This window comes from Mytilus galloprovincialis, chromosome 3 (assembly GCF_965363235.1).
Source record: "Mytilus galloprovincialis chromosome 3, xbMytGall1.hap1.1, whole genome shotgun sequence".
Taxonomy (NCBI): Eukaryota; Metazoa; Mollusca; class Bivalvia; order Mytilida; family Mytilidae; genus Mytilus; species Mytilus galloprovincialis.
This window is the reverse complement of record NC_134840.1, coordinates 69395993-69422105: the sequence shown is the minus strand read 5'-3', so window position 1 is coordinate 69422105 and position 26113 is coordinate 69395993. Positions and strand designations below refer to the sequence as shown.

The window sequence follows — 26113 nt, the reverse complement described above, 5'->3', positions numbered from 1 at the left end:
AAACAGACCAAACCATAAACACTACATTCTATATGAATGTTCCCGTCCCAAGTCAGGAGCCTGTAGTTCAGTGGTTGTCGTTTGTTTTTGTGTTACATATTTGTTTTTCATTCATTTTTTGTACATAAATTAGGCAGTTAGTTTTTTTGTTTGAATTGTTTTACATTGTCATTTCCGTGCATTTTATAGCTGACTATGCGGTAGAGGCTTTGCTCATTGTTGAAGGTCAAACAGTGACCTACAATTGTTAATTTCTGTGTCATTATGGTCTCTTGTGGAGAGTTATCTCATTGGAAATCATACAACATCTTCTTTTTATATATGAGGTCAAGGTCAGATGAACCCTGCTAGACAGATATGTACAATCATTCAAATAAATTAACAACCATAATCATGAAAATAAGGTCAAGGTAATATGATATCACTCATACAGACATAAAAACATTTCTATCATTTCATACACCATACAGTTATAGTTTAAGAAAAACTGACCAAAACACAAAACAATGAATATGAAAATGATGTCAAGGTCAAATAAAACCTTCCAGACTGACATGTACATCATACCATATTTCCACCCACCATATATAGCTGATAAAACACAAAAACTTACTTTCAACCACTGAACCATGGAAATAAGGTCTAGGTTAGATGACACCTGCCAGTTGGACATGAACATCTTACAATCTTTCCATGCACAAAATATAGTAGACCTATTGTTTATAGGTATTGAGATAAGGACTTGACCACAAAAACTTATCCTTGTTCACTGATCCATGAAATGAGGTTAAGCCGTTAAGGTCAAGTGAAAACTGTCTGACAGACACAAGGATTGTGCAAGGTTATCCCATTACTCACTAGAGAGCAATCAATACTACACTTTTTTTTCAAGTAGTTACTGAACCATGAAAATGAGGTGAAGGACAGACAGAAAATTTCATAACATAATCTATATACAAAGTATGAAGCATCCAGGTCTTCTACCTTCTAAAATATAAAGATATTAAGGATTAAGTGAACACTGCCTTATCACTATCTCTGTATGAAGTCTCAGGCTTGACAAAAAACTGTAATGGTTGGCATCTATACCTTTGGCCTCTGGTGGATTATTTCATTATTATCAATCATGTTGTCTCTTTGTTTTTATTAGCCTGATAAAATTTGCCATGGTGCAAGGGAATAATAACTATATCAAGTGGATAAGGCTTGACAATGATCTTTAAAGATGCAAAAAAATATGCTGCAGAAAAATAAACATCACTGTCCCAGGTTAGGGGAAGGCACACAAACATGTGTAACCCTGCCACATTCTGTATGTGCCTGTCCCATGTCAGGAGCCTGTTATTCATTGGTTGTCATTTTTTTGCTGTATTTGGCATTTCAGGCATTTTATAGCTTACCAGAACTATGAAGATTGCTCATTGTTAAAAACCATACAGTAACCTATCTTCTATAACATTTGGCCTCTGGTGGAGATTTGTCTCATTGGCACTCATACCAGATGTAATTTTCATATGGCATCATTATAGATAACAAAATATATATGAAAGAAACGTTTTATTTTTACTATCACAGCACCTCATCAGCAGTACATCAATATTTAGGACGGTTGAGTTATAAATAGATTCTCTTAACATCAATATTTTGGAAGGTTGAGTTATAAATAGATTCTCTTAACATTTAAACACTAAACAGTCAGGTGTATCAATACCATAGATGTAAATATTTCATTTAGAATAGTTACTAGACTTTTATTAATATTTCAGTAGTGCATCAAAAAATTAAAATCACATTAGTTGCATAGCAATTTCTTCACAAAAAATTATAAATACAGATTGATATGTGTACAACACAAACTTTAAAACATAGAATCGATAATATGACAATGAATGTGTTTTTAAATGAAATTTGAAAATAAAATTAAATATGCATAATGAAAGAATACTGCTGTTATATAATGACTTGAATGCAGAATTTACATCAAAAACAAGTTGATGGAAGTGTTCAACACTCATGGGAAAACAAAAACTAGATAATCTATCAGCAGTGATCACAAATATCCTCTATCATCAATTTGTATACCAGGTAGACTTGGAAAAGTCTAATAGCTTAGTAAAGACAAATCTTAAACAATTGGATTAGAAATCAGAAAATTAGAGGAGCTTTGTGGAACTCAATAATAACAATTTTCTGAAAGTTTCATTGAAATCCAGTTGCTTGACTTAGCAGACTGCAAAAACAATCTGCTTTTCTCAGTTTGGGTGACGCCTAGCTCTGCTGGGCAAAAGTTATGCATCCACATTATTTCAACCCTGGTTACGCAACTGGTTATAATTATAACTTAGGTTTGTAATACTGATAATGTTGGTGGATGTGATATTACACTATATTTATACAATAAAAAATAAATTATACAAAGAGTCTTCATAATATTTACATACTTTTCTGTTAAATAACCCAATATTTACATGTATATCACAGATAGGAATAATAATAAAATCTTCATTCAAATAAATTAAATAAATCATAGAAAAATAAAATTTATAATCTACTAAAAAACATTAACAAAATAAGAAAATAAAACTCCAACAAAATAGTTCAATTGTATACAAAATCAAACGTAAATTCCTAATTCTTAACTACAAAATAATGGACGGTTTTTATTACAATAGTAAAAAAATGTAAAGAAAATTGTAGAAAAATAATGTTTATTATATTCACTTATAAATATTCAGCAGTAGTGTTATTGAAATGCTTGACTTCATAATATAATTGTCAATCAAATGAAAAGTCAAAGCTTCCCCAAATTTTACTGGCTAGCATCAGAGTAAATTCCACCACTATTCATCTAGCTGACATAGTAAAGCCACACCCCTCATGACCCAGAATCTGGATGGCTGTTCAGAGGGTAGGGTAACAGCAGTAACAAAGTTTGTAGAATGCCCTGTAGAGGACAATGTCCCTGCCCTAGCTGAAGTTCTGTATAGAGGACATTCATACACATGAGAATTTTCTTCATCGTTCTCATCTTTTTCATCATCTGACTCTATTGCTGTTGATGTCTAAAACAAAAACAAACCATATTCAATAAATACTGTACAGCTTACAATATTTCATTAAAGAATTGTCACACTAAACTATGCAAGGGTTGTTGTAGTATATTATATTTGTATTTCATTAAACAATTGTCACACTAAACTATGCAAGGGTTGTTGTAGTATATTATATTTGTATTTCATTAAACAATTGTCACACTAAACTATGCAAGGGTTGTTGTAGTATATTATATCTATATTTCATTCATTATTTTGTATGAAAATCAGGCTTTTGATTTTCCTCATTCAGGTTGTTTTACATCTTTCATTTCAGGGTATTTTACAGCTGACTATGCTGTATGTATTTTTACTCAATGTTGAAGGCCGTAAATTGGCCTATAGTTGTTAACTTGTTTGTCATTGGTCTCCTGCGGAGAGTGTTCTCATTGGCAATCACACCATATCTTCTTTTTTTATACTTGTTTTACAACTTGGAATGTAATGCCCTAGTCTGTAATTTATTTTGTTAATACATGAAAAGAGCTTATGACAGTGTACACCTGATCAAGATAAAGCTCAAGCACACAAGTGTAATTAAGTGCCTCTTTTTATATGTAATAAAAACAACAAATACAATGCATAACAAAAGTAAGAAATCAAAATATCTTATTGTTACACCCACCTGTACTGGTTGGAATAATATTTCAGGTAAATGTGCAAATCTAAATCCTGGTAATGAATCTTGTAAACATTCAGTTTTAGGATCCCATCTAGCTCCATCTAAATACAGTCCAAATATAACTATACCATCATCTGTGTGGGGCTTACCCTGAAAAAAAACCATATAAACGTTTGTAAAACCAAAGTTATTATTTTTGTGATAAACATAGAGTAAGCAACTTCCCAAAAGTTGGATCTCTAATCAACATTGTAAATCTCTTACAGTAAAAGCTGGATCTCTAATCAACATTGTAAATCTCTTACAGTAAAAGCTGGATCTCTAATCAACATTGTAAATCTCTTATGTACAGTAAAAGCTGGATCTCTAATCAACATTGTAAATCTCTTACAGTAAAAGCTGGATCTCTAATCAACATTGTAAATCTCTTACAGTAAAAGCTGGATCTTTAATCAACATTGTAAATCTCTTACAGTAAAAGCTGGATCTCTAATCAACATAGTAAATCTCTTACAGTAAAAGCTGGATCTCTAAACAACATTGTAAATCTCTTACAGTAAAAGCTGGATCTCTAATCAACATTGTAAATCTCTTACAGTAAAAGCTGGATCTTTAATCAACATTGTAAATCTCTTACAGTAAAAGCTGGATCTCTAATCAACATAGTAAATCTCTTACAGTAAAAGCTGGATCTCTAATCAACATTGTAAATCTCTTACAGTAAAAGCTGGATCTCTAAACAACATTGTAAATCTCTTACAGTAAAAGCTGGATCTCTAATCAACATAGTAAATCTCTTACAGTAAAAGCTGGATCTCTAATCAACATTGTAAATCTCTTACAGTAAAAGCTGGATCTCTAATCAACATTGTAAATCTCTTACAGTAAAAGCTGGATCTCTAAACAACATTGTAAATCTCTTACAGTAAAAGCTGGATCTCTAATCAACATAGTAAATCTCTTACAGTAAAAGCTGGATCTCTAATCAACATTGTAAATCTCTTACAGTAAAAGCTGGATCTCTAATCAACATTGTAAATCTCTTACAGTAAAAGCTGGATCTCTAATCAACATTGTAAATCTCTTATGTACAGTAAAAGCTGGATCTCTAATCAACATTGTAAATCTCTTATGTACAGTAAAAGCTGGATCTCTAATCAACATTGTAAATCTCTTATGTACAGTAAAAGCTGGATCTCTAATCAACATTGTAAATCTCTTACAGTAAAAGCTGTATCTCTAATCAACATTGTAAATCTCTTACAGTAAAAGCTGGATCTTTAATCAACATTGTAAATCTCTTACAGTAAAAGCTGGATCTCTAATCAACATAGTAAATCTCTTACAGTAAAAGCTGGATCTCTAAACAACATTGTAAATCTCTTACAGTAAAAGCTGGATCTCTAATCAACATTGTAAATCTCTTACAGTAAAAGCTGGATCTTTAATCAACATTGTAAATCTCTTACAGTAAAAGCTGGATCTCTAATCAACATAGTAAATCTCTTATAGTAAAAGCGGGATCTCTAATCAACATTGTAAATCTCTTACAGTAAAAGCTGGATCTCTAAACAACATTGTAAATCTCTTACAGTAAAAGCTGGATCTCTAATCAACATAGTAAATCTCTTACAGTAAAAGCTGGATCTCTAATCAACATTGTAAATCTCTTACAGTAAAAGCTGGATCTCTAATCAACATTGTAAATCTCTTACAGTAAAAGCTGGATCTCTAATCAACATTGTAAATCTCTTACAGTACAATCTCTTGTTCTGGTATATAGTGTAAATTAAAGTATACGCTTTACTATGATAAACAGTGTACTGGTAGGTGAAATATAGGAAAACTTATGGATTGTGTAAATAATATGTATTAAAAGGTACCAGTTGATGGAAAGCATAGTTGACTTGCATTAAAAGGTACTTTTCTGAAGTCAGCATAAACAAGAATGTGTCCTTAGTACAAGAGTGCCCTATCCGCACTATCATTTTCTATGTTCAGTGGACCGTGAAAATAAGGTAAAATCTCTAATTTGGTATTACAATTAGAAAGATCATATCATAGGGAACATGTGTACAAAGTTTCAAGTTGATTGGACTCCAACTTTATCAAAAACTACCTCAACCAAAAACTTTAACTTGAAGTAGGACAGACAGATGGACGGACGAATGGACAGATGGAAGAAAGGACACACAGACCAGAAAACATACTTACAGTAAAAGCTATAGCTTGAACAATTTACAGTAAAAACAAGAGCATAAACAACTTACAGTAAAAGCTACTTCTCTGATTGACAATTTTTGCTTGAGGTCACCCAGACTGTCTTCAGTGTCAGTCTTAGAAGTCAGTACTTCAAAGTTGAAGACTAAAGAGTCAACAGATATTCCAACCTTCCTGGCATGGTTCTGTAATACTCCGGTTAAGAATCCTGTAAAATGCAACAACAGAGATAAGCATTTCCAAAATTTAATACAATAAGCTGTTATATGAAATTATTTTAAATTCCTTTTGTAATGAAAACTAAATCCTCTCCCGCTTTCATAGCACAATTAAACCTCAAACAATGATTAATAATTTCATTCTATCATGTTTGTATGTTTGTATGTTTACATTTTATCATTTCGACTGAAATCAGAATACTACATTCATATCTAACAGATATCTGTGCAACATAGATTAATTATTTTTATACAGATTACACATTTCAGGTATTTTTTAGGGACACAGCAGAACTCATTAAACATCATTAACCAAAAGGGATTGTTTTGCAAAGATCAAAACATCCAATCAGGTTACACAATGTAATTTGGTTTACTGACGGAATTAGCAGTGGCTTTTTAGACTTTATTTTTTTACCTTGAGGGAAGAAGAATCCTGACAACCAGAAAGCTCTTGGTAAATTTCTCATCAAATCTTCTCCCTCTACTTCTGTGGCACCTTTTGTTGATACTGCTTGTTTGATCAACTTCTCTGTATTGGTAATGATCAGTTCTGCCCACATGGCAAAGAAATCCACTCTTAGTTTCAGATCATAAATCCATGAGCCAAGGGGTTTACAGGACTCATAGGCAGCATTCTTCAAATGGAAAGCAAAGATAAGAACTTTGCCTACATGATATTTTATTCTTCTACTAAGAAACTCTTTTAACATTGTTTTATATGATATTTATCCTTATATTTCTGTCAAAAAATTGTTACAAGGCCCAAAATGAGAATAACTTTCTAACAAGTCTCCAATAAGAACAGCATGTATTTGATTGGATGATTTAACATTAATCTAAATGACTTTATTTTAACTTTAGTCAACTTATTTCCTATGTATATAATTCATTTATGCTGGTTTCAAATTTTTTATTGATGTTAGTCTTGATATATAAAATAATGATGTAACCACATAGAAAGTGCTTGTTCTCACTCATATATGACATTTCAAACAAATCTTTTTATTAAACTTAGGTGCAGTCCGGTGTATCCGCGCACCTAAGACTTATGACTTCACTTCATTCAACTGATAAAACCAATAATTGGATAAATTTGTGTGAACACATTCATAACATACTTTTATTTCATAAAATCTTCTGTTTGTATGGTTTCACCCTCAAAATTTTGTGTAATGTGTGTCCAAAATTAGGGAAACCCCTGTTCTGAGAGTTCCTTCAATGTCCGGTGATTTCATGCATGCCTGCCAAAAATAGCTTATTTTGACTAAAGGAAAGAATTTCTACTCCGAAATATAGCTGAATTTGAACCAAACACACTGCCAAGGATGCAGAGCAAAAATTATTTCAATCTGATATAAATTTGACATAAATAAAACAAATTTTATCTGATGATGTAATTTTTTTAATGGAAATTGGCCAAATATTGTAAATCACGGGAATGCAGTTATTATCTAAATCTTGAACTTATCAGTTTTATTGTTTTTTATCCTTTCGGAAGTCTAAAACAATAACAAGAACGATTTTATTTGTGTTACTTTGTTTATATGACAAAATCAGCTAATGCACGGTATCACCGGCTGCGCTGACACTGGGGACTCCACAGTATGTTCATTTCGAGTAAAAAAAAATGAATTCTTTTTCATAGGAAAACCCATATATGGTAAGCTACAGATTGTCTTATTCTTACCTTCCATCTCTGAGGGACTCTCTGTGCCAGAAAAGCACTGTAGGCCTCTTCTAATGCGTCTGACATGATTATCTCTCCTTTGACTGCTTTTAGAAGTTCCTTTAGTGATGTATGTATGAGTGATAACAGATTATTAAATCTATCCACTTCCTGTCTGAGTACTGTCAACAAGGCTGAATTTCCTACCACAGATTCTATACAGTCCTGTACAACTGAAAATGAAAAGTTATATGACCGATCACAGTTAGAAAGTATTTGAGATCACATGCAGATGGAATCATCATTCTTATTCAAAACAAACCTGTGTAGATACCATCATATCATTTGAAAGTCTTAATGGTAGTACCAGATTCAATAAACAGCTGCGCCATGTGCGCATGATACCCCCGACGTCTTGTGTGGAAGTTTTATGCAATAATCATAAATAGTTTCTGAAAAAATTTTAAGCAATAACCATTTATTGTTTTTGAGATACGGCGGGACATGTGAAACCCCCCCACCCTGTTTTTTTTTTTTACAAAAAACTAAATAACATTAAAATAAAATATTGAATCAAACCAAAAAGTATACAGATCTTTAGATTAATATAACAAAGAAGTGTGTAAAGTTTCAAGCAATAATCATAAACTGTTTTTGAGATACGGCGCGACATGTAAAAAAAAACAAAAAAAAACATCCCCTTATTTACAAAATACTCAATAACTCAAAAATGAAATTTTGAGTCATCACCAAAAAGTATACAGATCTTTAGATTAATATAACAAAGAAGTGTGTAAAGTTTTAAGCAATAATCATTTATCGTTTTTGAGATACAGCGCGACATGTAAAAAAACCTCCCCCTTTTTTACAAAATACTCAATAACTCAAAAATGAAATTTTGAATCTATCACCAAAAAGTATACAGATCTTAAGATTAATATAACTAAGACGTGTGTAAAGTTTTAAGCAATAATCAAGAATTGTTTTTGAGATACGGTGCGACATATGAAAATAAAACACCCCTGTTTTAGTTACAAAGTGCTGTAACTCAAAATGTTTAAATCTTATTTTCACCAAAAAGTATACAGATCATTTGACCATCATAAGAAACAACTATATTAAGTTTCATGAAATTTGGATAAGTCATTCTCAAGTTATAGTGCGACATGTTTACACCGGACAGACAGACGGACGGACACCGGACATTTGTATACCATAATACATCCTGTCAAAATTTTGACAGGCGTATAAAAATCAGCTATTCATATTTTAGCCCAAGATCATATAACTTGAAATTTTATAAAGGCGGGTCAAGTAGAATACAAGTTAATGCATTGAAACTTTGACAAAAATGATGACACAAAAGGCATAACATAACTTAATAACAATACCAGAAAAGTGAATAACATAATATCTTTAATCACTTGACTTAAAAATCTTAAATAGTAAATATATTGGTATAGTTGAGAAAATATGCAACCAGTTTTCAGTGAAGAGGGTGGTAAAGGGGGGCTATGAACACGGAAACACGTGAAATAAAAATGATAAATATCAAGGAATAAAGTACTAGAAGTTATCACACATCCGTTCTTGGAGATCATGCAGTAACTATCATTATTGACATGTAGACCCTAAGGTCAACTCTTAGCGTCCGCTAGTTGCATCTGATTTCAGCGTGCAGAAAAAAATATTCATAGTGAATTCATAGTAATTTAAAAGCCTGGGAACACATAATTTAAAACAACCCCGTACTGCCTTGAATTTAGTTCTGGTTTACTTTTTAATCAAATACGAGACAAGCACGAGAAATTAAGTGTACCGACACGTAATACAGAAAATTAAATAAGGGGAAACACGAAGCACGCACGTCAAACCAAACACGAGAAAAAGAGAAATAAAACGGCAAAACACGAATACACGTGAAATAAAAAGACTGAAAACGATCCACGAAAATAACCCTTTACCACCCTCAGTGAAGTATTTATGTTACACATACTCTTTGCTTTATCCTTGTCTTTCATTTCTGGTGTTTCTTTAAACAGTATATTTTTGAGTGTTGGTCTGGGAACATTCTGGTGAATCATAGGATTAGCATCTTCATCACAAATAAATGCTTCAATGGACTCAGGTAATTCCTTCATGATGTTCTCAGAAATTTCCAGTACTATCTGGTCATTACTCTTATCACTCCTAAAATGGAAAACAAAAAAGATTTTTGGACCAAAACAAATTTGTTTTTCCATCTTGTTCATTTTCCTTAAAAAGGTGTAATAAGAAAGCACCTTAATTTGGAAAATCTGTTTTAATTTTAACTTTGAGACTTTGAGAGTTGAAATATACTTTGGAGACGAGTTAAAAAAAAGCTTGTTACTATTTGGATGTTCCCTGCCAATAAATGTAATAAAAGAGACAACCTTGGATGTGCACAGATAATATAATTATCCAAGATATAGTCTTTGTTTGTAATTGAAAAAGAATTACCCCATAATATCTAGGGACAGTCTTGGTTGTACACTGACAATGGTTTCAATCATATCATCTGCCTGTAAGATTCTACAGGCTCTCTCTGCATTCTCTGTCATACCAAACACTTCTGGGGAATCATAACTAGGTAATGTCTCCAGGTATGTAACAATCTGAGGGAAGGCACAGTTTGTCTTCAATGGCCGATATATCTGTAAAATAACAATAAATTAATTTCTGCAGAATTTAAAAATGAAAATAAAGTGATAACTGTAGGGTAGTTTCATCTTTAAAAATAACAGCAATCCATCTTTCCTACCTTGTTACTTGCAGGTTTAGTTATTTTGAGAGAATGGACATTTGTCCCTTTAAAAAAAAAAAAAAAAATTGTGTTAAAAAAATTGTGTAATAAAATCTAAATCATAGCATTCATTAAGCAGAAGAATGCTTGATCTTCCTATAATGTTTTTTTTCATACATGATACATGCTTGCTCTCAATATCATGATGAACCATTTACTAACATGCAGTTACCTCCCTTTGGACAAAAGAAATTTATGAAATGTTGAAGTATATATTGTTGCAAAGTGTAGAAATAAAGAAATGAGTGATAAAAGGGTTTTGTGTAAAGTGTCAAATAAAAAATTATGCTAATTTAATGCTATCTGAAACTGTACAAATAAATCTTGTGTAAATGTTAAAAGGACTTATTTTTCTAAATTTAATTAAACTAGAGGCTCTCAAAAGCCTGTGTCGCTCACTTTGGTCTATGTGCATATTAAACAATGGACACAGATAAATTCATGACAAAATTGTGTTTTGATGATCATGATGTGTTTGGAGATTATACTTTACTGAACATTCTCCTTGCTACAATTATCTCTATCTATAATGAACTTGGCCCAGTAATTACAGTGGAAAATATATTCTCAAAATTTACAAAAATTTACGAAAATTGTTAAAAATTGACTATAAAGGGCAAACTCCTTAATGGGTCAACTGACAATTTTGGTCTGTTGACTTATTTGTAGATCTTACTTTGCTGAACATTATTGCTGTGTACAGTTTATCTCTATCTATAATAATATTCAAGATAATAAGCAAAAACTGCAAAATTTCCTTAAAATTACCAATTCAGGGGCAGCAACGGGTTGTCCGAATCATCTGAAAATTTCAGGGCAGATAGATCTTGATCTGATAAACAATTTTACCTCATGTCAGATTTGCTCTAAATGCTTTGGTTTTTTGAGTTATAAGCCAAAAACTGCATGTTACCCCTATGTTCTATTTTTAGCCATGGTGGCCATCTTGGTTGGTTGCCGGGGTCATGCCACATATTTTTTTAAACTAGATACCCCAATGATGATTGTGGCCAAGTTTGGTTAAATTTGGTCCAGTAGTTTCAGAGGAGAAGATTTTTGTAAAAGTTAACGACGCCGGACGCAGGATGCCAAGTGATGGGAAAAGCTCACTTGGCCCTTCCGGCCAGGTGAGCTAAAAATAAGGCATGTTTAGACTTTATAATTTTCAAAATCCCAATAACATTGATTAAGGCCAATATAAAATAGTATTACAAAATACCACACAATTATTTCCCCTTATTAATTAAAATATGAATAATATGATAATACACCAAAACCAAGATTATAAACAGTTTTTGGTGATATATGTACTGTCTTCTCATTGACTTTGTTAACACAGTCAGGATTCAAACTAATATTCCATTTGCTATGATTTCAAAAATAAACAAAGAAATATCTGCACTATATGGACCAGAATTGATCACTAATAGTAGCCTGACTTCACTTTAGGATGGTAACATTCAGACAGATAAAAGCACAATATTAACAATCATAAAAAAGATTATAATTAAGGCAATAGTTGAATAGATATTTATCTTCCAACTCCATTGAAGCATACAAGAAAGCCGAATACACATTGGCTCTTTTTCAAAATTTTTATAATATCTGTTTCAAACAAAAGAAATCTTTTAAAGGTAAGCAAAGGCTAGTTCCAAACTACTTTCTTTTCCTGACTCAGAAGTAACATGCAATTCTCTAGGAATAAATATTGTTTTGTAACTACATCCTATTTTTAAGTATTTGTCTAGCTCTGACATAATCCTGTGTATACTGAAAGAAAAATGTTCATGCACAAGATTTCTATAAATTAAGTTTGTAACAAGCATTGTATAATCTCTTGTATGTTGAGACAGTGTTCGTATGTTAAAAAACCCTGACAGTGTTCATATGTTACAAACAACACATGTTGCGCAATGAAAATATATCAAAACCTCTTATAAACTACAAGTTCTTACATATGTATTGCTCTAAATAAAAATTTCCAAGATCCTCCAAAATAAGAAAAGTCTGTTGCAGACTTGTTTTCAAAATAAAATGACCAAAATAAATAAGACCAAAACTAGTTAGACCACATTTGTGACTTAAAGCACCAAACTGAAAATTTCAAATTAAAATTTTAGTTTTCAAATTTTTACAATTATATTTTTTTACTGTTACCCTAAATTAAAAAACAGTGTCACAACATACATAGAGCATAAGCAAAGATGTTGATCCAGTGTATAACTCTTACCTCTTCTGGTACCTAATCAAAATGGTTATCAATATTTACAATAACTCAAAGTACAGTGGATGGACACAAGTATTTGTCAACTACAAGTTTTTGCAATAAATTTCAAATCACACATTTTTCAAGAAATAACTTTTAAAGGCATTCATGGTTGGATTTTGTAAAATTTCAGTGTAAAAGTTCACTTAGGACTTGACTAACAATTTCAATGAGAGTAAAGTCAGACAGACACAATGAAGCTACGAATTTAACTTGGGTTGGTACAATCTATGGCCCAGAATCAGCATATAAAAATGACTAATTTTAATTGCTTTGATATCAATTTCAGTTACGGAGGAATGAACCAATGAATGAAAAAATTGAAATTATTTCAAATTTCACATTCCAGGTGAAATTACCCTGTAAATACTTACAACTTACCCAACAAGTAGAATATAATAGAATACACTGACAGAAAACTCTTTCCATCATTGGACTGTGTCACTGTAACTTAACTATCGTATTACTAATTTAGACTAACATAATTGGGAGAGCACTTTGACAGAATAAATCTTATCATTATTTAATTTGTCACTTTATTTCATCCTCTAAGCTATCAATTTAATTTACTCATTCAGTTGAGAACTTCACAGAGCACTTGGATGAAAGTTTCCTTTATACATTTTTGACATAGCAAGACAAAGTTTGGATTTTTTATATCGAATATTGAAATATTATTTTAGGAAATGTATATCTATTAAACAGACTACTTTACAATCAATTCCTGGGGAGTTAGTGATTAGACCGCTATGAATTAGACATATGAGTGCTTCAGAAGAATTTGCTCATTAATTTTCTAGACAAAGTAACAATGCATTATGTCTGCAGCAATAAACTAGAGCTGGGAGTGAACTAAATTAATTATAACCCAATCCCTAATACTTTTACCACAAATTACATTAATGAAACAAGCAAGTAAGTTCAAATCGCTCCCTTTAGTATGGACATCATATTCCTCAAGGTAGTGCTCTACAGCTGTTTAAAGTTTAATCAATATCTATCAATCCTGTAAGGAGGTGTTGAACTTGAAATGCCTAAGGTCAGATAGACCACAGCCAGACTGACTAATGAATGGAGACACATATACTTCTTATATACCCCCAACCCTAATATAATTAATTTGCAGTGGTACAACAAAACTTACCCCATCAGGAGAATAACTATAATCATCAGACAGAGCACTAGGACAGAAGAATCTCCCCAGTAAAGCATGTAGACATCTTCTATCCCATTCATCTGTGACACGCCCACCATAGGTTACCTCCCCTGTCAGGTGTACAATAAAACTTACCCCATCAGGAGAATAACTATAATCATCAGACAGAGCACTAGGACAGAAGAATCTCCCCAGTAAAGCATGTAGACATCTTCTATCCCACTCATCTGTGACACGCCCACCATAGGTTACCTCCCCTGTCAGGTGTACAATAAAACTTACCCCATCAGGAGAGTAACTATAATCATCAGACAGAGCACTAGGACAGAAGAATCTCCCCAGTAAAGCATGTAGACATCTTCTATCCCACTCATCTGTGACACGCCCACCATAGGTTACCTCCCCTGTCAGGTGTACAATAAAACTTACCCCATCAGGAGAGTAACTATAATCATCAGACAGAGCACTAGGACAGAAGAATCTCCCCAGTAAAGCATGTAGACATCTTCTATCCCACTCATCTGTGACACGCCCACCATAGGTTACCTCCCCTGTCAGGTGTACAATAAAACTTACCCCATCAGGAGAGTAACTATAATCATCAGACAGAGCACTAGGACAGAAGAATCTCCCCAGTAAAGCATGTAGACATTTTCTATCCCACTCATCTGTGACACGCCCACCATAGGTTACCTCCCCTGTCAGGTGTACAATAAAACTTACCCCATCAGGAGAATAACTATAATCATCAGACAGAGCACTAGGACAGAAGAATCTCCCCAGTAAAGCATGTAGACATCTTCTATCCCATTCATCTGTGACACGCCCACCATAGGTTACCTCCCCTGTCAGGTAGGTCAAGGCTTTCCAAGGAACATTAGGATGTTCTGTTAACAAGTTAGATAACTGTAGCATTGACACCTGTAGAAAAATAAATATGTCCTTAAAAATTCTGCAAACAATTATTTGACTTGTGAGGAAAACAGTAATGCAATGCTTGAAGTTCTTGTTACAGGTTTGATTTCAAAATCTTAACACTAGTTCGATAATCTGTTGTAAAAGTGTTTCAATATGTGAAGATTAAACGTAATTAGAAAAATTTTTCCATTCAAATTTCAAGAATGTACAAAAACTTGAAAGTTTCCTTACTGCTGGTAAATGAAAATGATTCTAAGAGGTTAAGAACATTGAGGGAAAGGCAAATAATTTAACATTTTTCCAAAATCATCGAATTTCATTTTCTTGAAATGTTCCAACAATATTGAAAATACCTCTAAATCAGAATCATTGAATCCATAAACAATATTCCATCCAAGTCTGCCATACTTTCTTCTTTCATGTATAACACTGTTAAATAGACAGAGACCAAACAGAAGCTTGGGCCAGGCTGGTCCAGGGACTGAATCTTCATACATCTTCTCAGTAACAACACCAGTACCAGACCCACCAAAAGCCCTCAACATGTTGGCTTTTAAACCCTGAGGTGGCTCTACTGTCATCTGAAATCAATATCATATACATTTGTTAAAATAGAGGCAAAATTGCATTTGAAAAAATTCCCTAAATGGCACTTGATTCTAGTGGATTTTTTTTATCATATTGAAGAAAATTATATAGAAATCTGACATGCAAGCAAAGGGCCCTGTTTACACATTTTATGTGCAGCACAAACACTTATAATTGATACTGATACAAACAAAGTAATGCATATTCATGTTGTATCATTTGAAAAAAAAATTAAAAATAAGAATATGTTCTAGATATCCTTTTTGTTTTAAATCCTAGCTTAAAAAAAGAAGCTTTTCCATTCTATCCCTGAAATTTTGACTTACTTTCATGCCTGTCTGTAGAATAGATATGGGGAAACAAGGATCTGGATTAGAACTCAACCATAGTCTAAACTGTTTATCTACTTCTTCTGTAGAGGCATTGAATCTGGAATTAAATCATTTTACATGAATTAGACCTGAAAAGAGGTTATGTTGTATGAAAATCAATAACTTTTCTTTTACTTTCTGACTATGATTTTGGATGCTACTTTTTACTTTGACATAGCTTCAAAATAACAAGAGTGCACACACTGAAACGTCTCGCCTTCTTTACTAATCATTGATATTATGTTGATAGTCCTAAGTATAAACCTATATTACAACTGTCATATAAACTTAACATTAACCAAGATAGCTAAACAAAAACCAATGAACCATGCCAGGCAAGACATGTACAGCTACCAATGCTTCCATACAACAAATATAGTTGACCTATTACTAATAGTTTAAGAAAAATAGACCAAAACACAAAAACTTAACACTGTGCAATGAACCGTGCAATTGAGGTCATGGTCAAATAAAACCTGCGGGACTGACATATAGATCATAATATATTTCCATACGCCAAATATAGTTGACCTTTGGCATATAATATTAGATAAAAAGACCAAAACTTAAAAACTTAACTTTGACAATGAACCATGAAAATGAGGTCAAGGTCAGATGACATCTGCCCACTAGGCATGTACACCTAACAATCATTCCATACAACAAATATAGTAGACCTATTGTATAACGTATGAGAAAAACAGACCAAAACACAAAAACTTAACTATATCCACTGAACCATGAAAATGAGGTCAAGGTCAGATGATACCTGCCAGTTGGACATGTACACCTTCCAGTCCTTCTATACACCAAATATACTAGTCCTATTGCTTATAGTATCTGAGATATGGACTTGACCACCAAAACTTAACCTTGTTCATTGATCAATGAAATGAGGTCGAGGTCAAGTGAAAACTGTCTGACAGGCATGAGGACCTTGCAAGGTACGCACATACCAAATATAGTTATCCTATTACTTATAATAAGAGAGAATTCAACATTACAAAAATTCTGAACTTTTTTTTTCAAGTGGTCACTGAACCATGAAAATGAGGTCAAGGACATTGGACATGTCACTGACGGAAACTTCGTAACATGAGGCATCTATATACAAAGTATGAAGCATCCAGGTCTTTCAGCTTCTAAAATATAAACCTTTTAAGAAGTTAGTTAACGCCGCCACCGGATCGGCCTTTCTGCAACAAAAGTTGCAGGCTCGACAAAAATGTGATTGTCACATTGTCAATGGATATATTCTAAGCATATCAGATCTGGGTGAGGAATAATATAATTAAGTACCTGGATGTATCACATGTACATGGATTGAAAGCCACATTCCAAAACTATCCCATTATAGCTTTTTCTCAAAACATTGTGTTTTTGAAAAATAAACAAGTAAACATTCAGTCCAAAATCAATAACAGAATGACTAAACAAAAACCAAAGTGTCACACAACCAAACCTAATTTTTCAATTAATCCAAACATTTGAAGATTAATTATAATTTTATTAAACTGGTGATACAGACGATTTCCCATGAGAGGACAGCCAGGTGGCCCTGTCCAAGGTCATTGCGGTCACGTTGTTGTCCGAGGTCGTAAATGCATTTTTATGAGCTTAATGAGTTTTTCAACATTTTTATCTGTTGTATATTTTTGTTTGACTGATTGTTATTTTCTCTTTATTGATAAATTTTTTTGATTGATGGATATTCCGTAATTTTTGTGTGATGGCTTAAAAAATCGTGTGGATTTATTGGATTAACACTGCTTTTGACCAAAGTGGTCATCAAAATGGCAGAAAATAATATTGGTGAATCAACGTCCGAAAGGAACAATTTTGCCGAAATGGTGAAACGTCGTACAAAAAAAATTTACAAAATTAAATCAGGAAAGGTTTCTGAAACGGTGGGAAACCGTGATACTGATATAAACACTAAAAGTGTAAGTGCAGATGCTATGCGCATGCCAGTGGGAAGTGGTATACTGCGCATGTCTGGGAACCCCGAAAATGAAAGCAAAACCAACGGGAATGAAAATAATAACAGTCCAACAAAGAAAGACATGATGGACAAGTTTTCCAGCATGGAAAAATCTCAAACTGAGATTATGGCTAATTTAGCTATAACAATTTGCAATTGCAAGACAAAGTTAGTGGCAAAGAGTGAATAAAACTAAAACTCATCCACAAAAAGTGTCCGATAGGACAGTAACTGTCAGTGTTAGTGACATTCCTGAATTATCAGACATATCAGATGACGATATGGAGTCTGAGGAGGAACAAGATGACCAAGATGTTGGTTGTTCTTTAGACCAAATGCTGGATGAGGTAGACGAAGACTTCTTTCTAGAGTTGGAGAAAGAATATGAAGAGGACAAAAAGTTTGGTCCTGAGATAGATAGTGCTATGGCAAAACTTGCTGAAACAGCAATAGAGAAACCGTTGAAAGACGAGGAGTATCAAAGGCTAACAGACAAATATTTGGTGCCTGAAAATTGTAAAAAGATAAAGGTATATTTTCAAATTATATATTATATTGCTTTAGATATAAGTATAATTAAGATTAAAGCAAAATAAAGCAAAAAAGTATATTTATATATTGAACGATAATGGTTTTGAGACTGAAGTTCGTTTTTAATCAACGGTAATATTAATTCTATTATCATGATTAAATGGTCAAGCATTTATGAATGCTCAATTGATTTTTTTAGGTACCTCTGGTAAACAGAGAATTATGGAAGGTGTTAAAAACAAAACAAGAAGGAGATGTGGCGATGCAAAAGATAACTCAGACATGTAGTTCAGCATTAGTCATGGTACTCAAGGCTTTGAACATTATTAAGACAAAAGGGGACATGAGTGAAACCAAACCTATATTCAAAGACTTGTTTAAAGTTTTAACTCATGGGATATGTACGGCAAACAGGGAAAAAAAGCAGATGATAAGGCCTATAGTCCCAGGAAAATATAAGAAATTGTGTGAAGTAGACACACCTGTTACAGAATTTTTATTCGGGGACAACCTGGATGAAAAAGTGGACAAATTGGACAAAGATGACAAAAGGTCAGACAAGTTATCTATGGAATCAGGAGATGTTTTTTTAGGGAAAAGAAAGCACAATTGGTCAAAGAAGGACAGTCATTGGGGTCCGGCTAAAAGACAAAAACTGGCCAAAAGACAAATTCTGGCCAAAGGACAAATTCTGGGCAAAAAACAAAAAGAAACTGAAGAAACCAAAGACAATGCATTAAATGCATCTGTAAGTACTTGTATGTTCAAGTTATACAATACTCCAGATAATTTTATTGGAGAACAGATTTCAGTATTCATTCAAAACTGGGATTTACTAACTTTGATTAAATGGATAAGAAATGTTTTAACTGGTTATACTTTTGAACTAGACAATATACCATTCCAAATAACTATTCCTAAAACAATTGAATTATATGAATTTAATTCAGAAAGAAATTGAAAAGTTTTTAAGGAAAGAAATTATTGAAAAAATGTCAAATACATGTAATGATATTATTCTGATTCATCAATTGGTAAACAGTGAAAAAGGTGTGATACAAGAGAATCTGCAGAGAATTTGAACTTTTACTTTTGATTCAACAATCAGAATTTTACATAGTTTACTAGGAGTACCATCTAATAGCCATATGCATCAGTGGTGTGGAATTTCACATCAAGTGTCTTGAATCTGATCAGGTGTCCAGTGTATGAATTGTCATTGAATACCTACTTTTCAACAATAGCCTGGAGTCTTGGCATCCATGAAGAAGCAAGATGACAATTCTGTAAGAACACCCATCTTCCTTTTAGTATCTTTGCCTTATTGATCAGCTCTTCAGCCTTAGGACCTTGACCTCGACCAAGAGATATCATATCTAAATGTACAGTACTACCTCTTTCTTCCTTGGCAAATCTGATTAACTGACTGGCAGGATCAGTACCTTAAAAAGAAAATATTAATAATTTATTTCCATAAAAATACAATTACAATCCCTGAACTTTTAATCTATTTTTTTTTTATCATTATGGAAATAATACTTCATTTTATGCATCTTCAAAAATACAGTCATAGGACAAAAGTGAGTTCTCACTCAAAAAATGTCCTATCATTTCAACTAAAATCGATATTTTTCAAAATATTATTACCAAGCAAATCTATGACCGATTTTTATAAAATACATACCATAAGATGCAGAAATATCTGAAGTTTTGTTGTTTATTTGGTCATAATTTTGGTGAGGTTCGGTTTCATTATCAATGGGTTAAACACAAATGTAAATTTTTACGATTTTAATTTGGTTAGACTACATTGCAAACTTTTCAAGAAATATTTTTCTTCGTGTTCACCTCGTCAGAAATTTAATATAAGTATGAATTATAAAATGGCAAATTAACCAAAAAGGATGAAGATGCAGATGTGAACACCAAAAGATCTGCTGCTCTATCAAATACATGTAAAACCAATTTTTTTAACATACGTAAAACAAATATAAAAAAAATATAACTGAAATAAACTAAGAACATTAAAATGTAATAAATAGAATTCCATGCTAATATAACTATATTTATTTACTTACCCGCTGTAGTCAAAACAGTACAATAATAATAAAGAACCTAGTCTGGTATTATTTTACAAGAAAGTTATAACTAGTGAAATGTACATATGCCTATAAAAATGAAAACTCACATCTAACCCTTTCACAGACAAAAATTCTGTCTTGTATTAGTATCTACTATACTATACAGTATGATATTAGAAGTCCACATTTACAATTAAAAAAAAAAACATACTATTTTTTTAGTTTTTGCAATTCATTATTTTTCATCAAAATTTTTAGCTGTACAATGAAAGAAATTTTTCTATACTAAATTAACTGCAGAAATCTTTCCACACTTTACAAAATTAGATGTTGGATAGACTTTTAAAATACTACAATCTATATAGGCTATGATTGAAAACAAACCTGGTGAAAGTATAAAGATGAGTGGAGTTTTTGACGAGGACTCATCATATATTTCTTTCAAATCAAATGATCCAGTGGACAGATAACTGCTGCTCATCTGATCTTCAACAAACTTCTGAGCTGATTCCACCAACTGTCCTGGCCTTAGAACCTTGATTATCAGTAGTCTTTGGAAACCAGTCAGTTGTTCCCATGGGAACACAATGCCATGTTCTGTCACTTCACCTAAATAATATGGAAAATATTAAAATGATGACTGGTCTATCAAATGTTGGTAAAAGTTTGGGTAAGTATTGTAATAAATGCAATAAAATATAAAGAATAATGCTATGCTTGATCCATCCGATAAAATTCTTTAGACCATCATAATCACATAAGATCAAGTTACATAATACATGATGAGTTGCAGGAGTTGTTTGGATTTTTGTTTGTCAATAAGACTCCTGATAAAGCCCAATTAGTTGGCTTTGATTTGAAATAATTACAATTGTTGACATCAGAGACAAAAGTTTTTGTTTACTTACCTTTTGGATTTTTAAATGGTTCAGTCATTAAATTATATGTATTTTCCAACTTGTAAAATGTATTCCATTGTGTACTGTTTGACATAATACTACGGCAAAGTTTCTCCATGTCAGGTAATGTAGCCTCTAAGTGTTGACATTGCTGCCACATAGCCTCAGATATCCACTTAGGAGGACTTTTCTGCTTTGCTTTGTCTCCACTGTTCTGGGCTTCTAATCTTTCCATTGCAGTTAGTCCTGTAATTATATGCAAAATATCGTATTTAAAAATAATTTAAGTTTGTAACTATTTCTCTTGTGTAATTGAAAAACAGGATTGCTGAACCACAAAAAATATTGACCTCTCCTTTATCTTAAATGTAAAAAATTGTTAGGTATTCAAATCACTAGTGCTCCGACAGCTGATGCACGACATTTCAGGCAAACAAATGAATAGTGCTCCGACAGCTGATGCACAACATTTCAGGCAAACATATCCTTGTTTTACCAGATTTTCTATACATCTGATGACCTCTTTTAATATAGTACTTGGTCAAAAAAGAAAATATGTCCAATTGTAAAAATGCTGAACATATGAATTGTTTATTGTTGTAACTAAATATTTTACAGGGATTATTTTTTAGGAGAGATTTATAAAATTTCCAAAAGATTTCCCCTTTCCATAAATTGCTGTATAAGGAAAAATCAGACATGAACAAGAAAAACCCCAAAAAACACTTACAGCACAGGTTTTGCATTAGAACCATGAAAATAAACCAGTTTGTAGTTTGTTGAAGTATAGATAAAGTACGGTTTTTACAATAAAGCAAGCAAATCCATTTATAGCATCTTAACAATAAGCAAAATGACAACACTTACCATCATGTTCCTCTAGTGTTTTTTCATCCATCATTTTGGCCATAATATTTCCCTGTAGGAACACTTGCCATTCCACATCCTCAATTTTGCCAACCTCAGCAATGTCTGCATACTTGGCATTAGCTCTCATTATGCTGGAGCATAACATAAAGGAAAATGTCAACTGATGTCTGGCAAATAGTGCCACAGAAACTACTCTATAGATACTGGATGTCAGTCTGAAATATAGGGAATAATATGAAGGAAAATGTCAACTGGTGTCTGGCAAACAGTGCCACCGAAACTACTCTATAGATACTGGATGTCAGTCTGAAATATAGGGAATAACATGAAGGAAAATGTCAACTGGTGTCTGGCAAAAAGTGCCACAGAAACTACTCTATAGATACTGGATGTCAGTCTGAAATAAGGAATAAAGTAAAACTGATGGATATTTAGTAAACAAATCTACACAAATCACTCTGTAGATTGTTGATGTCTGGCTGAAATTTAGTGGGAAAGAAATTAACTGATATTTTGCAAACAAAACAACAATAAATTGCTTCATCGAGCAGAATACGACCGCAAAGGTCCAACCCTGAATAGTTAGGGCAAAAATTGACACAGTATTCGCACTTGATACAGGTCTGAATTTGGAGTGTAATAAAATATTTGACACATATTAGGTTTCTGACACAGAATAACTGTAGACAAAGAACTTGGAATTGGTTATATGATTTGAATTTGTATTCAATTTTTTGCTTTTGTGTAATACACCATGCTGTTGCGAATTGACCCATCTCCTCAAAAAATAAAATAAAACTACCTCTTTCTTTTGCGCAATACACTATGCTGTTAAGAATTAACCTCCCCCCTAATTTTTGTTTCTACCCCCCCCCCCCCCCCCAACCCCTTATTTTGTTGCCCTCCCCCTTTTTCAAAAAAGAATTTTTTCCCTCAAAATGTTGTCATAATCTCAATTCAAATTTCCAATGGAGATTTCAACCATTATTACCCATTTAATAATTTAAAAGTAGTGTATGGGAGGTTATCCAATTTTAAACATTTGACTTAAAAGTAATTGTCATTTACCAGGATACTCTTTTTTGCCATTAATACTTAAATGGTCTTAGTCATAGCCCCCCAAAGCCAATCATATTCATCCCTTTCTGGTATGGAACTTTGTGGTATAATTTTAGAGAGATCAATACACAATTCCACAAGTTATTGTCTGGAAACTAAAAAAAATCTTATTTGGGCTCCATTCTGGCCCTAATTCCTAAACTGTTAGGACCACAACCCCCAAAATCAATCCATATCTTCCTTTTGTGGTTATAAGCCTTGTGTTTGAATTTCATAGATTTCTATTCACTTATACTAAAGTTATTGTCCGGAAATCAAATGTCTTCGGACGATGCTGACGACAACGACAACGCAATACCAATATAATTTTTTTGTGGTCGTTTACAGTGACTTGACTGATAGTGTTGCTATCCAACAATTGCAATTCATTCAAAATTTTGACCAAATTGCAATTTGTTTTATTAAACCAAATTGTTCAACTGGTCAGAAATTTGAACAAATTGTTCAGTCAAAATGTGAAAGTGCAAGGTGATAAAATAAATCATACTTACAATCCTATAAGACTTTAACTCCACTGTGTTGATGTTATTTTTAAATTAGTTTATCAATCTGTATAGTTATATATAGCTATTACCATACTAAAGGTGAACTGTTTTATTTGTAATTGCTATAAAAATGTCCAAACTAAGCTTTTATATAGTTTTTCTTTCAAAATGTATTCTATATTCATAAGAATCACACAGTATATGAATAAAAACATCATATTCAGTAAAATAATTTGTAAAATTGCAATATATTTGTAGGAAGGGGAGATAATCTTTTTTGGTTTCAAAAAGTCTTTATTCAAAAGAATAGTATTTTAGGTTATTTCCCAAAGGAAACTTATCAATAGCATATTGTTATTTCACATATAGTTTACTGAATATATGATGTATTATTTTAAATGATATATGATTCTTATAAATATAAAATCCTTTTCGAAAGAAAAACTATATAAAAGCTTAGTTTGGACATTTTTATAGCAATTCAAAATAAAATAGTTGACCTATAGTATGGTAATGGCTATAATATAACATATATGATATAATATAATTATACCAATTGCAACTCATTCAAAATTTTGACCAAATTGCAATTTGTTTTATTAATCCAAATTGTTCAGCTGGTCAAAAATTTGAACAAATTGTTCAGTCAAAATGTGAAAGTGCAAGGTGATAAAATAAAATATACTTACAATCCTATAAGCCTTTAACTCCACTGTATTGATATATTATATCATATATGTTATATTATAGCCATTACCATACTAAAGGTCAACTATTTTATTTTGAATTGCTATAAAAATGTCCAAACTAAGCTTTTATATAGTTTTTCTTTCGAAAAGGATTTTATATTTATAAGAATCATATATCATTTAAAATAATACATCATATATTCAGTAAACTATATGTGAAATAACAATATGCTATTGATAAGTTTCCTTTGGGAAATAACCTAAAATACTATTCTTTTGAATAAAGACTTTTTGAAACCAAAAAAGATTATCTCCCCTTCCTACAAATATATTGCAATTTTACAAATTATTTTACTGAATATGATGTTTTTATTCATATACTGTGTGATTCTTATGAATATAGAATACATTTTGAAAGAAAAACTATATAAAAGCTTAGTTTGGACATTTTTATAGCAATTACAAATAAAACAGTTCACCTTTAGTATGGTAATAGCTATATATACCTATACAGATTGATAAACTAATTTAAAAATAACATCAACACAGTGGAGTTAAAGTCTTATAGGATTGTAAGTATGATTTATTTTATCACCTTGCACTTTCACATTTTGACTGAACAATTTGTTCAAATTTCTGACCAGTTGAACAATTTGGTTTAATAAAACAAATTGCAATTTGGTCAAAATTTTGAATGAATTGCAATTGTTGGATAGCAACACTATCAGTCAAGTCACTGTAAAAAAACAAGTCTGTAAAACCCAATGTCAAGTTGAATAAGAAGAATAAATATCCACTAATGTTGGCAGCCAGTGTGTTAGATACCCCGATGTACAACAAAAAATAATTTAATTTACACTTACATTTCACAACTAGAACAATAAAAACTATTATACAGACACCTTATCAGTAAAAAAGTGATATGGTGTACTTATTTATCACATAAAATCCCTACAAACGAAAAAAACAGCACTTTTACTACTTATCTTCATGTAAAGAAACATAGAGGCCTCAGACATGGGAAAAAATAAAATCAGTTTGTCATAAAATATGAAATTTAAAGTGTACAGTTTATACTGTCAATGTACTTTACTGTATAAACTGATTAAGAAACTATAATGTACATGTACCAGTATTAATTTAAGGATTTCCCCCATCAATAATTATTTTATGTGTGTTTTTTTTTTTTCAAGCAAAGCATAACATTCTATAAAATAAAAGAAAGAAATTTTACAAGATTCAACATCAATAGAGTCAAGCTGATTTTGAAATCATCGTACATGGAAATCAATTTACTTCAAAATTAGAATGAATCATATATTTCCTCATAACATGCAAAATCTCAATTAAAGAAGCTTCAACTCTTCTCAAATTTTAAGTGCATAACCTAATTTTTTTAAATTTGTTTGGTATTGATTTTTACAAATTTTACAGTGAGTTGCTTATAGGTGTTACTGTAAAACTTTACCTATAGCTCAACCTGTTTTTAAAATTGACAATACAATAGGGACATT

The 26113-nt window shown here is 32.0% G+C and overlaps 1 protein-coding gene across 8 annotated transcripts in view; it reads right to left on the bottom strand.

The window, feature by feature from the left end:
* Positions 1–1544: 1544 nt before the first annotated feature.
* LOC143068766 (dynein axonemal heavy chain 6-like) overlaps positions 1545–26113 on the bottom strand; it is a 127350-nt gene continuing 102781 nt past the window's right edge. For all 8 annotated transcript variants that reach the window (XM_076243041.1, XM_076243042.1, XM_076243040.1 and 5 more), the window contains 14 exons: positions 22304–22521; positions 21446–21682; positions 20922–21146; positions 19688–19898; positions 15900–16002; positions 15339–15566; positions 14350–14988; positions 10303–10496; positions 9818–10011; positions 7843–8054; positions 6571–6790; positions 5985–6142; positions 3718–3864; positions 1545–3062 (listed from right to left, as the gene is read on the bottom strand). In XM_076243041.1, coding sequence (XP_076099156.1) covers positions 2841–3062; positions 3718–3864; positions 5985–6142; positions 6571–6790; positions 7843–8054; positions 9818–10011; positions 10303–10496; positions 14350–14988; positions 15339–15566; positions 15900–16002; positions 19688–19898; positions 20922–21146; positions 21446–21682; positions 22304–22521 — 3208 coding nt within the window. In that variant the 3' untranslated portion in view covers positions 1545–2840. The remainder of the gene's footprint in view (positions 3063–3717; positions 3865–5984; positions 6143–6570; positions 6791–7842; positions 8055–9817; positions 10012–10302; positions 10497–14349; positions 14989–15338; positions 15567–15899; positions 16003–19687; positions 19899–20921; positions 21147–21445; positions 21683–22303; positions 22522–26113) is intronic.